Source organism: Choristoneura fumiferana, chromosome 20 (assembly GCF_025370935.1).
Source record: "Choristoneura fumiferana chromosome 20, NRCan_CFum_1, whole genome shotgun sequence".
NCBI classification, from domain to species: domain Eukaryota; kingdom Metazoa; phylum Arthropoda; class Insecta; order Lepidoptera; family Tortricidae; genus Choristoneura; species Choristoneura fumiferana.
This window is the reverse complement of record NC_133491.1, coordinates 1,033,684-1,052,207: the sequence shown is the minus strand read 5'-3', so window position 1 is coordinate 1,052,207 and position 18,524 is coordinate 1,033,684. Positions and strand designations below refer to the sequence as shown.

At 40.0% G+C, this 18,524-nt stretch overlaps 1 protein-coding gene across 1 annotated transcript in view; it reads right to left on the bottom strand.

Moving 5' to 3' along the window:
• Positions 1-2,766: 2,766 nt before the first annotated feature.
• LOC141439356 (uncharacterized) overlaps positions 2,767-18,524 on the bottom strand; it is a 1,011,003-nt gene continuing 995,245 nt past the window's right edge. The window contains 17 exon segments of the mRNA XM_074103643.1: positions 2,767-4,922; positions 6,027-6,119; positions 6,562-6,685; positions 7,674-7,802; positions 8,575-8,701; positions 9,141-9,281; positions 10,001-10,151; positions 10,467-10,587; positions 11,165-11,276; positions 11,515-11,740; positions 11,973-12,105; positions 12,283-12,364; positions 12,774-12,943; positions 13,758-13,876; positions 14,171-14,307; positions 14,865-15,023; positions 15,621-15,880. Coding sequence (XP_073959744.1) covers positions 4,807-4,922; positions 6,027-6,119; positions 6,562-6,685; positions 7,674-7,802; positions 8,575-8,701; positions 9,141-9,281; positions 10,001-10,151; positions 10,467-10,587; positions 11,165-11,276; positions 11,515-11,740; positions 11,973-12,105; positions 12,283-12,364; positions 12,774-12,943; positions 13,758-13,876; positions 14,171-14,307; positions 14,865-15,023; positions 15,621-15,880 — 2,400 coding nt within the window. The 3' untranslated portion in view covers positions 2,767-4,806.

Here is an 18,524-nt window from a genome sequence, read left to right as displayed (position 1 = left end):
ATCCAGTTGGACATTTTCATCACTTTCTTCTATGAATATTTTTGCTATATTCTGTCTTTGTTCAGGAAATTTATTCTCATCAAAAACAACATTTTTTGATATTTTAATTCGTTTAGTTTTCATGTTGAACATTCTGTAATTCGTATTATCATATCCAACCAATATCATCTTTTCACTCTTTTTATCAAATTTGGTCCGCAACTGATCAGGAATATGTACATACCCTTCACTGCCAAACACTCTTACATGCTCCAAAATTGGTTTGACTCCATTCCACAACTCTGATGGCGTTTTGTCTGATGTTTGGCTGGATGAGGTTCTATTAAGCAAATAAACTGCACAATTTATGGCTTCTGCCCATAAATCCAAAGAAACGTCACGTGCATACAGCATGGATCGAGCACTTTCTACGATTGTTCTGATTTCTCTTTCGGCGCGCCCATTTTGCTCTGGGGTATATGGAGCAGTACATTCATGAACAATACCTTCTTTACCTAAGTATTCTTTAAATGAATTATTAATGTATTCACTTCCGTTATCTGTATGCAAGGCTTTTACACTGTGCATGTATTTGTTTTTCACAATAGCATTATACTTCTTGAAATATTCAAGAGTATCACTCTTATTTCTCATGAAGTACACATGTCTGTAGCTGGTTGCCGCATCCTTGAATAATAAAAAATATCTCATGCCTTGAACTGACATATGACTCATTGGACCACAGACGTCACTATATACTAGCTCACCAGGTTGTAGTTCTGCCCGACTTGATTTCTGGAATGGGAACCGAGACTGTTTTCCATAAGCACATGCTTCACATACTAAGTCAGCTTCATTACTTTTTTCAATATTTAAACCTTCAACTATATTGTTCACACTCATTTTTCTTATTTCTTTAAAGTTTAAATGTCCTAATCTCTCGTGCCACTTTTTCATATCACTTTTATTTTTCTGCACTAAGTTGCATGTGTCAGGTACAACTGTTTTAATGTCCAGTTCGTATAAATTGTTCAACTTCATTTTTGCACACATCACAACTTCATCACCATTGTAAATTAGAGCACTACTGTCCTTCTTCACTATGGAATAACCTTTTCTTGTTATCATGCCTTCAGAAAATAAATTTCTTCTTAAGCTAGGCACATGCAGCACTCCATGTAACATGCTTAGCTCCCACTGTCCATTGACACATCTTTTTATTAAAACTTTCCCAATTCCACACACTTCTATGGACTCTTTGTTTCCCAATGTCAATGATTTCTGAGTACAAGCTGTATATTCTTCAAAAAATTCTTTTCTATATGTCATATGGGGCCGAAGCGCCACTATCCAATATCCAGGTATCTTCTTCGGTACCACTGCATATATTTGACTCATCAGCTACATTAAAAGCTAGCATGGTATTCTTATCTTGAGTTGCTTTCTTATATACTTTCTTTGGTGCACGACATTCTCTGGAAAAGTGCCCCCTTTTTCCGCAGTTGTAACATTCAAAACGATGCTTCGCAGGTTTCTCATTGCTTGTACTACTTGTACTAGGTTCATTTTTGGTTGATTCCTTTTTTTGTTTGGTATTAGCAACCAAAAAGGCCATTTCTTGTTCTTCTTCACAAGTAATGTTAGCTTCCTCATCTAGTAGTCTTGCCGTCAAGTTATTCAAGTTTTGTTTATCTGGATCCAGCGACATCCATGCTTGCCTAAGTGATCTATATTTAGGAGGCAGAGTTCCCAATATTTTCGTGATAATAGCAGTGTCACTGATGCTTTCACCACTTTCCTTGAGCTGTTTGGCAAGATTCTCCACCTTTGCAATATGTTGTGCCACACTGTCACTTGTTGACATTTTGTACTGGTAAAACCGTTCATGAATTAACATTTTGTTCAACTCACTTTTCTGTTCATATATGGATTCTAATTTCGACATAATTTCCAAAGCGGTTTCACAGTTTTCTATTAGGGTTATTTGATTTAAATCCATCGACGACGTGATAACGTACATAGCCATGCCGTCATTTTTTAGCCATGCCTCCTCATTTTTTTCTGGCTTTTGTATCGAAATATCGATTCCTTTCGCCTTCAGGGCGCATTTTATCTGGAATTTCCATTGCCTGAAGTTTTTTCCATCGAATTTATCCACACTCAAAGTTCGTTCCATTTTGAGGTTATACGGCGTGATTTATTCGAAAACGCAAAATATGACTTCTTCTTTACTGTTTTCTTAATTCTTCAGTTTTCAGAGCTTCCTGGGCCCATAACCAATTAAAGTTAGGGCTTCTTTATCAATAAAACTGAGAAAATCTACTTAACTTGTTTTATTAAAGAAACAAAAGACTGCACAGTAAGAACACGAAAATCATAGAGACACAGTGCTGCCATCTATCCACAAATATGAAAATAATGAACGATGGCTTCGAGGCAATTCAGCCAAGATTAAAATTTTCTGCCAACAATTTAACAAAAGCTAATTATCAATGTTGTTCTTTAGTGGCTTAAAAATATATGTAAATTTATACTATGTACCTATCTTATTTTTAATGAATACAAATAAATAATAATATTTAATGTAATTACCGTTTCAATTCAATCCATTTAACTTAGTCCTTTAAAAAATATTAACCATATCTTTTAAATGATTTATTGAATCAGAAGTTACTTTGCGGAGGCCAATGAACATTCTATGAGGTGTGCAAAGTAAATGTTTTAGTTCATTCATATCTTTTAACTTATAGTAGGGGGTGTCAGGTATTGAAATATAAACGCCAAAAGTATACTATGCCGAATGTTTATTTGGATTTATTTAACCTCTAAAACATTATAAACACAAATAAATGCTGAAGAAGAATATTTAATATAGTTGCCAAAAGTTAAAAATATAATTAGTTTCGAAACAAAAACTCCTCAATCTACATAAACAAATACTATAAAATTATTAACAATATATTAGTTTAAATTTAATTACTTTCATTTAGTTAAAATAATATTTAATTGTGCTTTTTTTCTTAGATACTATATTAGCCAAATTAATAGTACAAATATAAACGTAACGGTCGCACGAGCTGGAATTCCATAATGTTGCCAGCTCTAAAAATACTGGCGCGCAAAAGTGACACAAAAAATTCCAGTTCGCCGTCAAACAAAAAGTAAACCGTGATATGGTTAAATCGGAAGTCCTTATTGTAAAAATTAGCGTCAACAGATATACTTAACATTCGTATAAAAGTCATCTCTCCAATAATAATATATTCTTATCTAAAAAGATAGGCAGTATCTTACTAGACACACGTTATAAATCCGAATATCGGAATGGGAGATAAAAAACTGTCTCATTCAATATTACTTTCTAGGTATAAACGTGCCCTGCCGTTGAGGATAGTATAGTGAAAAGGTGGATACATACGTTTAGTAGTTACAGTACAGCTGCTAAGAAGAGCTATGTGTATTTAGACAGTCCGAAATACAGATACTGATACTGTAGAGGAAGTGAAACCATCGTACGACTAACTTGCGTGAAGAAGCGCATTCAGTTATATTCCTCATCTAATAATACATCTTTCGTTAACGCGTTATTATAACATACATGCACATAACATGCTGATATTGATTGGCTACGACTACACCTACTTGCGAACTGTAACGAATCCATATAACTACGGCCAGTTGGCATATATTGTACGTTCAAGAACAGAGTTTTCTATCTAATAATAACAATACATTTTCCACTAAAACGTACGCCCCGTTGCTTGGGCAAAGTTGTCGGTCAGGTTTGCATTATAAATCGTCTCAAAACAGGGTAGTTTTAAAGCTAAATTGTGATTCTATTAAAGCTTTCAGCCCTTCATATTATATTCCAAGCGATGGATCGGTAGCGATCTTCTCGCCACGAAACGTTTGACTTTAGTTTTCGTGATTCTATACACGCGCCAGTTTTAATATACACAGCAAATGATATGGAAATTTACAAGAAGTGATATGATAAATGGAGATTGTACTAACAAGATATGTACTTAAACAATTAATAAATGTATAAGTAAGTTTATCAAGTATCCACAAATTTGGTACAACGTTATATGTATAGTATAAATGCTCGTTACTTGTCTTTTTCGTTAGGGATCGCTCTGGCAACACTCGGTATTGCCGCTCGAGAAAAATGGAAGTAGATACATTGTGTTGCTATATAAAAAAGTGGTGGAAAAGAGATTAGGATGACTCAACACGATTAGTACTGCAACAATGGCATGCCCTTATTCGTACAATAAGCGTTGCATACGAAAATCGTTTTGATCGAACTCATAGCTATGAAGAACTAATCCCAGATTACCTCAGCTAGTCCTATTTAGCTCAACATTGAAAGACTTTAACTCAAAATTAACGCCGTAGAAAAGAACTTTGTCGAGTCAAAGTCCCGTCCGATCATAAAATTAGTAGATGACGATGGAATGTTAGACCTTTTTTATGTATAATAGTACAACATATAACAGCATGTGCAGATTTGTTAGTGATGAGTCGAAAATTAGTAAAGAAAGTAGATACCATACTTTGCCACCTGTCATTAAAAAAAACGATCAAACCAATATACAAGAGCAACGTCAATTTAATTTAAAAATCGATATGCATCATGGCTATCGGTTCGCTGGAAGCATTACCATTGCAGCGAGTAGTCTTTGGTATAACCTCGAGTGTTGCCAGAGCGAAAAACAGCGGTGAATAGGCCGCCGGCATTTTTTAAGTGCTGGCAACCCAGATCCCCGCAGCACCGTACGCGTTGCACGCACTCGATGTGTTCGTTGCCAACTATGTCCCTTATGTTTATTTCTCTTTGTTTGGCGATTTCCCGTTGGTGTATTGAGGGGGTGCGGTAGTCGGCTCTTGTTGTTCCTCCGTCATGACAGACACTAGTTCTTCGACGGCACGTCCCAGGTCATCTGTGAATGGAATAATATCACATTATTGACGTATTTGAGTAATCTTACCGCCAACATTGCGTGAGTTATTTTTAAAGACAATTTTGTTAAAGACTCCATCGAATCAACTATAAAACCTATCCAGAGAGAATTTCACAGTCGCATCACATCGCATTGTCTGGCACTGGCTATGAAAATCAACAGGATGCGAATGTGAACGTTCTACGTTGGATCAAGTAAATGGTTCGATATAATAATTTTAACACGGTCACTGTCCCTATAGAAAATGATTTGACAAAGTCACAAGTTCAAGTGTGATTTCACTAAGTGACAGCTTGAAGTTGTGGAAGCACGGACATCTGAAAAACAGCTTCATGGCCCCACATTGGGGGCACCTGGACAGGGAAGGTGTTAAAACAAACTGGCGCCTTGATGTCTGCAATGACCTGGAATCAAGGATTGAGCCCAAACTGGAACATGGCTGAAAGAAAAAACTGGTTTTGGTAGAAACGTATACTTTACCTCACGGTATGCGTCCTGTTTAGTATGCGTTAACAGAAAAGAAATCCGTGAGTCTTATCTTATCCAAAAACACACGTGCGATAATCATGCAATACTAATGACAACAAAAACAAAACTGCAACAGCTCAACCTGAACCAAAGGCACATGAAAAACAAGAGTCAGAGCTTCCAACACCTATTCGAGTCACTAGGCAAGATTTATAGTAAAGAAGTCATATATGGGATCACCGTGTATCAAATGACACTAAAGCTTTTCCACTAGCCCAAGAGAAATTGGACGCACTGAGCGAGTAAAGAGAAACTCCATAACTTCAAGCTTCAAACTTAGTTTTGTTTCTCTTACTCAGAGGATCCATTTCTTAATTAACGGAATCACAAACTATTCTTTTAACATTTAGTTGAGCAAGCCGTTGTAGTATTCAATTCAATTCAATTTAATTTATTTAATTCAGATAAAAATCCATAACCGTATTATATCCCTTTAAAACTGATGTCTTTTTTCATTTATTGTATATTACTTCAAAAAATAAATTAAGTGCCGACTTCTCTATAAAAAACAAATCAAAGTGCAAAAAACTCAAACAAGCAATCCACACAGCTGACCTGCGCAATGCATGAGTGAGTGGACGTTATGTGGCGGCGGCGGTGGTCGCTCCAGGGCCTCGCGTTCCGCGCCCGCGCCGGACCAGCGGCCATCTTGTGTAACAGGGAAACGTCAAAATGGCGGACGAAGGCGGTTGCGTTTAGTGTGAGATTTGGAGGGGAATTTTTCAAGATGAAGCGAGTTTAAAGTGTAGGTACCGAGGAATACAAATAATGGTTGGTAGAAAATTAGATAATGGTTGGGGTATTTCAATACCCCACAACTATCTATTTTATACTACGTATCCCATCCATTTTTATTTCATGTAACATTTTTTTTTTGGCAAAAACCCTCTCCATAACTGTAATTTAGTCACCGTGAATACATGACCGTGTCTTGCGTATTTTGTGACAGATTTTGTCCTAATGAACAAACACAAGCGGCAAGTATCGGCAACACATACTAGCTGCTAGTGACTGCTTATACCTAATTTAAGTCAAGTCTTGTATCAAAAACTTACAACTAAAGCTCTCAATGAAAATCAAGCTAACTTACTGGTTTGCGACTCATGATAGAGTCCGTTGTGCATTTTGGCTGGAGAGTCCGTGGCGAGTTGCGAAGCTGTCACGGAGCGTGTCTGAAGCGTCCCCGTGCGCGCGGGCGGCGAACCTTGCGCCGGCTGAAAGTTTAAGACGAGATTTAATCACTTGGCCCATAGTCTTTTGTTGACAATGGCTTATCGATTCCACAAGAGTGAAGAATAATATAGGTGAGGGTTATTTAACAATCTGATTAACATGTGTACTGTCCAGGCCACTTGGTTATGGAACTCCCTACCGGTAGACTTGAGGCGCGCCAAGTCCTTGCCTATCTTTAAGTCTATGCTTAGAGAGCACTATCTGTCATCTTGCGTATGAATGTTATAGTTAGCTTATTTATATGTTCTTATTTATCTAGGTAGATATCTATCTGTTTAGATTTGTTGTGTATGTGTATTGTATGTGTTCGTTTTATGTATTCTTGATACTGCTCTAATATACTGTAAATTTTACCACAGTCTAAAATTTATTCCTTACTTCTGTCCATTGTAAAGGTTGCCTGGAAGAGATCGCTCTGAAGCGATAAGGTCGCCTATTGCTTACCTTAGAAAATCTCTATGTATATACTTGTGTTTTCTGTACTGCTTACTGTGTTGTGCAATAAATAGTTATTGTATTGTGTACCGAACAGCCAGCCTGATTATCTGGATTAAGTTATGACCTTTGAATGAAGATAAACATAATATACGTAGCACGTTGCTTTAATGTTACGACCAAGTTAATTAATACTGATTACTTCCTCCCATCCCCCTCTCTATTACAATGTGGAGAATGGACTAAGTAAGTAGGTAGTACTTGGGTAGAAGTTTGTTGGATAGCTTCAGATGTCTGAAGGGTTAATCGTCAAGAAATAGAAGCTCCGCTAAGCGGGACTCCGTCTATTTAGTGAAGGAATCTGTTGCCAAAATAATTGGAATATCTGAGATGCCATAATCAACGCAATGGAGCAAAGTTGACACCAGATCCTAGGATGGTCAGGTGCCCTATAGTATAGTCAAGGACCATGTATACTTGTATAGTCTAGTGAGGCCCCCCTCCCCCTCCCAACAATGTAATGTGAACACTGACCTCGTCAAGCAAACGGCGCAAACGCTGCAACTGTGCCTCGAGCTGCCTGTTGTGCTCTTCCAGGATCTGCATGCGAGCTTCCAGCCGACCCTTGTGCTGCCGCAGCAGCCTAGCTTCTGCCATCATGTCCTGAAAATAAAACATCAACGTGTTTATTTATTGGTTAATTGCAATAAGTAGTTAGTAAACATTTTATTCATTGTAATAGCCAAATCAAATTCTGAGGCGGTATTTTCTAACGCACTGACATTTAGATTCACCATTTCTTTCTACCCTCGTCTTATATCGTGTGGCAGAGAGAAGTGGTAAAAACGATTGCGATTCAAAGTTAGACGACAGTATTATTAAGGCCTCTGGTTTAATTGTTCCAAAATGGTAAAAAGAATCAAGTATTGCCATTACATGTTTCCGGACGTGTACGCTTCGCACAATTTTTTCCCAAATGTTTCATTTGGCAAATGTTTCATTTCCCAAGTAGGTACCTATTAAATTTCACCGAAATCAATTTTTTTTCTCAGAATGTTTTCTTTCGGTTTTTTAGAGCACAGTAGATTAGGACAGGTTTGTTTTATGAAAGTTCCGAAAATAATATGGTTTATTTTACCCAAACGAAAGAACCGTTTCCGGATTTTCATTTTTTTTTGCGAACTACTGGTAGGTACTTTACCGCTGGCGTTCGTGTCATCACAGCGTGTAATGTTTTGTTTAGCTTTAATTGGGTCCCATTGAAAAACAGCGTTGCAGCTTGTCGCAATATTATGCTGAGTGGGATCCAATTTATACTATTCGATATCTATTATTGTTTTTTTTTCCTTCCAGCTTTTTTTCTGTGTATATAAATATTTCTTTCTCTCGCTTTAGAACTAAAAAAAAGTGAGATAAATACCGCCAGTTCACTCACCTGATCAACAGGAGCATTCCTGTTGTCAGAAGCCCCGTGCTGCTCCTCGGGCGTGGAGCCTGGAGTCTGTTTTGCTTTCAGCCGCTCGTACTCAGCCTGAAGACTTGCGTTTTCTTCTTCCAACTCCCTGTAAGCATGAGATAGCATGAGAATACAGTTAAAAATGTGAAGTAGAACTGAGACTGTCTTTGGTCTTTATCTTACCCCTACACTGTATGATGACCAAGACGATCGATAAACATGTTCACAAATTAATTTTTCTGGTCTGGGAAAACGATCAAAAAACCAACGAGTCATCAAGAAACTTAACTCGCTTCTCAAGGTTCTCGGGTCTTGTCATCGTCATATTCATATTCATATCTATATAACTTCATAACCTTATCCATATGAATTCATATCCACATCCATATTATACTCGTATTGGTATTCGTCGATGGACAAACCAGGGAATGAAACTAGGCAGCCAAGAGCTCTGTTCCATGTGACCGGGACCAACTACGGGAGCTAAATATTTCACATCGAGCCATGACAGATCTGTAACTTGGTTAAAGGCGAGTTGTAGTGACCTGATCATAGCCTCCAGCTCGTGGCGCTGCTCGCGGTGTATGATGGACACGACCTGCACGGGCGAGCGCGGCGCGTCCTCGGCGTCGGCGCCGCCGTTCAGCGAGTGGCAGTACTGCGCGATCAGCTGGTGCTCCTCGTCGCTGCAAGGCGAACAAAATATTGCTCTGTAGCCATCATCATCATCATCAGCCGGAACACGTCTACTGCTGAACCTTTGTTCAGGTAGCGAGTTGTCGTTCATTGTTGTTCTGAGTTTCTTTGAACCTCCATCACCAGTTGCCCGCAACATCGTGATGTCGTACTTCCCACTGTAAGGCACAGCCCGCCCTACTCAATACGACCCGCTTGAACTTGCGCCGCGTGTATACCTTTACTTGCTCGAATTTCATTTGCCCGAATTTCACTTGCCATGCCAACGTTTGACATAAAATATATAGAACCGTGCTGTTTTCAGTATTTTTTTAATTATGTTATCTTATAGAATGCAGTAGGTTAGGTTAGGTTAGTTTAATATCAACACTGAAGAAAATACTATTTCAGAAATAAATTACTTTATGGCAAATGAAAATTATGAAAAACGATACATTATGGCTTATGAAATTCGGGCAAACGATAGAGAACCCTTGCGCCGTAGTTCCCACGCAGACCCAGCACTGCGCACATTCGCACAGATAACTAGATCATTTGCATACAATAATATTGACACGAATTGAGTTATAACCACAGTGACAACTAAAATAAAATAAGTTTTTGCAGAGGCCTTTGAAAAAGTAAACTTATCGGCAATGAGAAAGGCGAGAAAAGGTGCTGGGTGGTGGGTTTTTTTCTCTCAGTTCTGTGATTTATGGATTTGACTAACCTGTCGGGTGTGTCTGCGGGCCGCGAGCCCAGCTCGACCTGCGCGAGGCGAGTGGCGTACAGTTCCAAGCGCGAGTGCATGTCGTCCCCGCCGCCCAGCGCCGCGCCCGCGCCGTGCTGCGGGGATGGCGCCGGGGATTCCAGCGCGTCGCCTGCAAATACATAATTCATATCCATACTTATATTCATCCTTATATTGATATTCATTATCATACACATACTCATACTCAAACTCATCCTCATACTCGTACTCATATTCATTTTTTCATCTCGAATACTCACATTTATTTTTGCTGTGAGCTACCCGCGGCTTCGCTCGCATAATTTATTAACCCGGCAGTTGAATTTAAATTCCGGGGTCTTACTAAATTCCCCTGGCAAATCATACTCATATTAAAATTTGGGACGTTTATATGCTAGGATGATGATGATTAAAATTTACTCGTAATTTTCATAGTTCCCCTTACCTTCGAGTACAGTCTGAACGGGCAGGTACCCGACCCGCGGATGCTTCTTGAAGTAGCGCGCAGACTTAAACTTGTTGCGCAGCGCACGCGTAAAGTCGCGCACGTCTTCGCCAGATGTCGTCTGAAATAGGATTTGATTTTTGAAAAACGGGAGAACAGAGAAGGATCGGTGAATAGCCAATGCAACGAAGTTATCTTCGTATCCCGTTGAGCAGAATCTGGCCGAGCCATTTCGAGCCAGACTGAGACTGCCCTTTGAGGTAGAGGCTGAGGCATGGCTTCTAGGCTTGAAGAGGTACAACGATAAGCTACTATACGCCCTCACCATTGAACGTACAGCTCAGATTTAAGTGACTGAGGTTTGAGCGCACCAAGAAAATCTTCAAGCTTTGGCTCAGCCTGAGGCGATAATTTCCTTTAGTCTCATCTGGATCCAAAATAGCTAGCTTCGAAATGAAAAAAATAGTATCGATTCGAAAGCACAATTCTCATTCGTAGCTAGCTACTAAATTTGGCTACGAAATGGGACTAAAGTGACCATCTGCAGGCCATGTTATCACCTGGCATACTTAACTTTTGATTAAGGGACTTTGTCAAAGGAGCCCTGCATTATGATGTGGTGATTTTGGTTCCCTCCATCGCCCACAATACCAAAAAATGTCTCAATCCTTTTTAGTATAATATTATTTCATACTTACAGCTGTACAGTACTCCTGCATGGGATGCGTCAGCTTATGGTTCTTGGCTTTGCGGCCGCTGAAGAAGCACTTCTGGCACATGTCGAAGTTGAAGCATTTCAGGCAGCGGTATCTAAAGGTAAGAATACACGACTTGTAAAAATAGTCACAAAGCCTAGTGGTTTCACCCATGGTCTTAAGAGTATTAGATTGTGGACAGGAATCCGGGCTGACACTTTTAAGAAAAAACGGAATTTATGAGCGACATTGTAAAGCAGTTCTGTGAAGTTTCTAAGTCCTCATTCTGTAAAACTTATGTCCTATAGCGGAAAGACGTATACTGCACTCATAATTTCCAGACAAAAACTAACCTGAATCCAATAATGGGGTACTCTTTGCAGATGTTGCATTTGGCCTGGTGTTTGGCAGTTTCCGCAGCAGCTAGTCTGTGCAGGACTGGCAGCCAGACCATGGACTGGGGCTCCTTCTGCAGCCACTGCAGGAAGTGGAAGGCCTCTATGAACTGCAGCTGCCCGTCGGCGTCGCGCTCTAGGGTCTTCTCCTTGGTATCTTCCTTTTCTTTCTCCTTTTCTGTGGCTGGAAAAAGTCGTTGAGTGAGGTTGAGATATTGGTACTTACTCATGGAAAGTCTGCCAGATTAAGAGTTTTTGGGTCTACTTTAGGTTGTACATTGTCTGCCAGTCAGTCACATTACGGCAGTAGTTAGTTGTTATACAAACTAGAAACAATTCAAATAGGTGAATAAAGTCACCAATCGCTTTTAATATCAGGAAAACAAATTTTGATTTCTTCTGTTCCTTAAGCTTACCTCCCTTCCGATCAAGAGTGCCTCCTTTGTTGCCCTCCTTGGCAGCAGCTGAGGCCTGTTCGAAGCAGCTCCTGACTGAGGGTTCGATGTTGGATCCTCCGAATGCAGCCACCTCCCCGAGTTGCCGTGGAACCTGAAAAAATAATGCTTCTTTAGAAGATTCAACTCAATCTTTGGACTCTCTCAATGGACAAACGCCAGTGAATTTTAGCAGGTATGCTCCTTAAAGTAGAGAGCCTCCATAACTTTCTACTCGCTTTCTTTCACGCAGCAGGTATGCGTAATAAAAAAGATCATAAAGTTAAATTACCTGTATGCAGTCATGAAGCAGCAATCCAAGCTTCCGTTGGTCTGCTCTACATGATGGGTCAGCTATCAGCCGGAAGAGATACCTGAAATATTAAAAGTAATAGTAAATGTAATGATAAAATGTAGAGTAAATTGGCAAGGAAGTCTATCTCGTATAAAATATTCTCAGGAACATCATAATATAATATAAATCCCGATCCTTATAAACCTACGGAGATATATATATATTAAACCCCGTACATTTTTAAGGATCTCCGTGAATTGGTAACTCAAAACTTCTTTTCAATCGTCAGCAATTTAGTTTTGAAGATCAAAAGAATTCATAAAATAAAACTACAAAACAAATACAAATCTTGTTCTTTTGCTAGGATGAAACAGCAGCGCATACTTAATGGTAGTCGAAGAGCAATGTTAAGGTTGTAGTTTTGTTTACTATCCCAATCAACAAGAGTAATCTGCGTTCTTCATACGTTTCTTCTATAAATAACTCACCTATACTTCTCCTCAAGATGTCCCTTGCAGAGCAGCACGAGTCCGACCTTGAAGCTGAGTACCCGGATCTGCCCGGTGCGCTGGCTGTCATATACGTTGAGCAACCAGTTGATCGACAAATCCAGACAGAGCGGCACGTTCACCAGGCTCGGATTCTCTGCTGCAATGACCTGTTGAAATTAAAATTTGGATTAAGGCTTCACCAGACCAGGCTATTGAAATTTTGAAGGCGTGGTTAAAAATTGGTTGGACCTTTAACACAGGTGAGCTTGAATATTGTTAGCCAGTTTTTTTCTGATGTTCCTTTTGCTTGCTGCATAGTCTATGGTCTGTCACAAACTTGTAAAGCTACGAGCGTCTGAGTAAATTTTGTCACATGAAGCGTTCTGTTCTGTTCAGATTTCAGTAACAGTTCGGCAACGCTTAGAACAACCTCTATCTATTAAGAAGGATCGGCAAGAGACTTATTTTTATTATTTTTATATTATTATATTTAGCCTATAGCAGTGTCCTATTGATGGGCAAAGGCCTCTCCTCTTGACTTCCACTCAGAGACTAAAGAAGGTTATATTTTTTATAGTCTTAACTTACTACCAAACATAATCCAAGGAATCTCGAAACGACTGTCATGATACCAAAACCGAAACCAATCATAATTTGATTGCTTAGTAGCGACATCTCTTGTCTGGGTGAGCGGTTGGTTCCGAAAGAGTGTGATGTCTGTCGTCGCCACATAGATGTCGCGTGCTGCTGCTTAAGTAGCAAAGTAGAAATATGCAACCTGAGATATGTATGCATAGGAAAAATTCGTGTCTAGATTCCTGTCCAGCAGCGGTGTAAGGGTTATAGCACGCACCACGGAATGCTGAGGACCTGGGTTCGATTCCCAGTGCTGGTCTCTTTTTCTGGTTTTTCTGTGCATCCATGTCTTAGTTCGTATTTTCGATGTGGAATATGTTGTTTGGTATGTGTCTTAGTGCTTACCTCATAGAGGGATGTTAATACGGTGATCATGTCAGGTATGTCGATTAGACGGTCGTTTTGCGCGCGCAGTCCATGGGAGTCAAACGCGTCCAACGCCGCGGGAAGTTGTAGCATGTGCACTGGAATATAACAGTTTAGACAGTTATAGAAAAGGTAATTTAAAAAGAGACAAACATGTTCAAATTAAACAGAAGCTAAAAGGCTATAGATCTATCAACAATTAAATGTACTCAGACAATTATGATTATGAAATCAACTGAAGAAACAGGCACTAATGATGAATTGCTAATGACTAGCTGTCTGAATAAAAGTTCTCAACGCTATAGAGAGAAATACGCCAAAGAAAAAAACTAAATCGAAACGAAAACCAAAGTAGTTGCAGAAGATTAAGTGGAAAATAACAATGAACTTACTGCACAAGGCTTTCTGCACGGTGCGTAGCTTGAGCGCGGTGCGGTACGCGGAGAAGCGGACTTCGTTCAGGTCGGCCAGGGAGTTCATCAGGTCTATCATCTTCGGATGGTCCCAGTGCGTCGTCTCCAGTTCGTGGCTAAGGAGAAATTAGTTTTTAAGGAGATAGGGTACCTAAGTAGTCTAACTTTTGTAATAGGTACTATAATCAGTTTCATTCTTCATTGACACGTAGGTACCCATGCACAACAACTTTCTGTTAGCATCTCCCGCTAGAATAAGGTTTGGACAAAAATCTTCAATACCTCACAAGCGTTTTTTTGCTGATTCTACTTGCATTGCCATAAGATTGCACTCAACAGTTTTGACGAGTTCCGCCTTCCGGAGACGATCCTGGCCGGACCACGAGGATCAGATTAATCTATTATTTTCAAGTCAATCACATCACTACTGGAAGCGAGTCAAATTTTGCTTCTAAGATTTGATCACACACAGAACGAGACAGGTGAAAGTAAATAAAAGCTTGTGAAAAGAAAAAAGGTGAAATTCTACTAAAGAAAATAAAGTTTCCAAGACGTAGAACTAAAATTACGAAGGTGCCGCTGGAGTAGATAATTAAAATAGTGTCTACAACCCTTTGTGTCTAGGTCTCATTAATGTTTTTTTTCTCATCGTCTTTATGGATGATATACTCACTTGATATAGTAAGGTACGTTGGCGGGCGTGACGGCGCGCTCCCACGGAGGCTCGACGGAGCCGGCGAGGAAGCCCTGCGCGGCGCCCGCGCCGCCGTCTCGCGCCACGCCGGCCAGCTGCCTCGCTCGCTCCTCGCCGCCAGCGCAGAGGGCGCCCACCCTGAAAACGGATACAGCTATAGTTAGCATTGCTTTGAACTCTATACGCCATGGATGCAGTGACCATGGCCCGCTGTAGATTAGATGTACGTGCGGCCTGCCAGTGACATAATAGAAATAGCGAAAAACCTAGTGATAATTTCGGTTGTGTTTGTTTGCTACCGCCTGCCTTTAGCTCGATTCTGTCCGAGTGGCCCCTGGTTCTATGATCAAGCGAGTTTAGTTCCTATATAAATTAAATTAATTGAATTGAATCGAATAAATCCTAGTGTTCAAGTCGCTTGATCGTCTTCTACACCCTTAAGAAGGATCTATAGGGGCATAAAGAAATAAATATCATGGGACACTTGACACCAATTTACCCAGTCCCAAACTATAGCGAAGCTTGTACTATGAATACTAGGCACCGGATAATGTACTTATATAGATAAATACATGCTTAAATACGTATTAAACATCCAAGACCCGAGGGCAAACATTCGTATTATTCATACAAATATCTGCTCCGGCCGGGAATCGAACCCGGGACCTCATAGTCAGCTTCATAATCAGATCCTCTAACCACTTGGCCATCCGGTCGTCAAAATACTTGACATACCTAGTGTTAAGGTCATCGAGCCTCGCCACAAGCTGTTCAGGTATCTGTATCTTATCCCTCGCTAGCGCCTGGAGCTGCGCTTGGAGTTCGTCAGCGAGCCTGCGCAGCGGCGGCAGCTGCGCCCGCGCACGGGACACGGCGTCGAGCTGTGCCCGTGCGTCGCGCGCGTCGCCGGGACCGCGCCAGGACGAGCGGGCTGCCTCGGCGGCCTGGACCCGGCCCGTTAACTCGTCCAGCGATGACGTGAAGGTGCGGACGCGCTGGAAAGAAATAGTGGTTTTTAGTACTTAGAAATTATAGTGAAACTGATTATGAAAAGGTCCTCAGATCGCTTCAGTTTCCTCGACTGACTACCTTACTCTAATATAGCTTCACGCTACGCTCCTCACCAGTAGCAGCATTTTACCGCTTTGTATCAAAAACTGCGTACGAACAGAGAGTTTTGGAAAGAAAGAAATAAAATAACTTACTTAAAATAGCAGTGACACATTACACAGGTTAAAATAAATAATAATAAGAAGTGTGGCCGCTATAAAAAAGGCTCGGCTCAGCATATCGCTGAACACTGAATATATTAATAAAAGGTTTTTTGGACATTTTGTACTAAGTATCTTGTTATACCGAATGATTTTGTGGTCGCGGAGCAAAAAATTAACATCTATACTTTTATCAAAGGATCACAATAGGATAGGACGAAATGTATTTTTATGGCTTTGTTTTAACAGCAACAAAAAGAAGAAAAATTTGATATTTTGGAGATTATGGTCGCCCTACTTTGTTTTCACGTTGACTTTGACGGAATGTGATATACTCATAATTTCTTAAGTATTCCAGCAAAGATGGTTAGTTTTAAAAAGTAGGGTGACCATATTTTTTAGTTAAAACATTGTTTTATTAAATTAAATGAAGAACCATAGGACATCAGTGTTTCAATTAAAGCATATACAATTAAAATCGCAATCATCCCAATCCCCCACTTTTTTTATAAAAGTTCCAAGCTTACACGAAACACTGACAAAGTGGCAAGCAACCGCCACTCATTTCCATAATGCAAGTGATTCTATGAATGCTATTATTGAATGCAAAGAATCCCAACTCCCACTACAATTTCTAGCCAGTAGCCAACTCGTTTCCCGACCTTGCAAGGGCATGCGCGCAGCCTTCGCCCGCCACTCGAGTTACCTACTTGCGCACGCGTCATATATACAGACGTAGTTCAAGATTATAGTTCAACCTTAGAGGGTGCAAACTGTCAACAAAATTGGAACAAGAACAAAAACGGATAGTAAATTAAATGTTTTTCATTAGACATTGTCCTATACGGAACCATGATTTGATATTATAATAAATGACTTATTGAAAAAAAAGGGGAGAAGTTGCCCTTATTCATGGAATTATAACAATTTAAATTATTTTTTTTAAACTACCACAGCGCTTTCGAAGGGACTATCATTGCCAAAAAGAAAGCGCCACAAGAAGCTTGGCAGAAAGTAATTTTATTCAAAATAAATAATTACAAATAAAATACACATAAATATAAAAAATACAAAATGAAAATACAAAAAATCAATCTTGAAATAACCACCAACAATTTATTATCCCCGAAATTAAACGTAAATGGTAACTAAAGTCATTCTTTTTTCTTTTAACATACACAAATTCTCCGCTGTAGCTGGCACAGGCAATAACGTGCAGCTGTTGGGCTTGTTATTAGATACCTACACAACTATTTTGTTCTAGCATATTTGCTAATAAAGTGTCTTGAATAATAAAAATAAAGGAAAGAACGGTAGCGGCCATAGAATAAAAATACTACTTTGCAAATATCAAATAACATTTCGTCGCAACCCTACGTACGTACGTCCTACATAGGCCATACATTACCATAGGTGCCATAGGGAATAGGCCTCCTTTAAAAATGAGAGGACTTGGGCCTCAGTTACCACGCTTAATGTCACATTTAAAATTAAACTTGGTCATATATTGGACGTCTTATATTTGATATATACGACGTGGTTGCCTAGTGGCTTGACTTATGGCCTCTCAAGCAGAGGATCGTGGATTCAAATCCGGATTCGCACCTCTTTTTTTTTTAGTTTTCTAGATTTTTTTAGTTTTCTAGAGTTTTCTACATTCATGTGCGAAACTAAATTTGAAATTTACCACGAGCGTTTATGGTTTAGGAAAACATGAGGAATGCGCACAACTGCGAAGATATTTAACGGTGGGTGCGAAGTTCCCAATCTGTACTGAGTCAGCGTGAGAACTACGGCCAAAGCCCTCTCATGAGGAGGCCTGTACCCTATAGTGGGCATATGAGACGCGACAGAAGACTTGTATCTTAAACTTCCTTGCCGTTTTTGCCGTGGGGCGCCGGCGTTAGTACGTTGTCCCCCTCTCCTCCCGTGGTGTTAGATGGGCAACAGCGCCCTTCACAACCTTACATCTTCTACTGCACTCGCCAACCCGCTTGTCAAGCGTGGCAAGTATGCCAACCAATCTCCAGATGATAAACGCAATTCGCAGGCCGCCTCCAACCGAAGCAACCGGTCTATGGGGAGTCCTGTCCAACAGCGAACGTCAAACAGCTGATATGATGATGATGATGATGTTAAACATCATTATGATATCCCCTGGAAAATCATAGACCCGCGGGAAATCTGAAAGACCGCCATATTTGTGGCAGCTTTTTACGACGCTTTTCCTTATCATAAAGTAATAGACGTTCGCACAAAACAATTTTCCGGCCGACGCGCCTGTATCAGATTGGCGTGATGGAGGAATCAGTACATTACTTACCCCTCGGGGAGGGCTGGGAGTAGGTTTGTAAACCCTAGTATCTATCTATCTACCTAATACCTTTAAACGAGCAATTCTTGTATATATGTACATAATATATTTCGG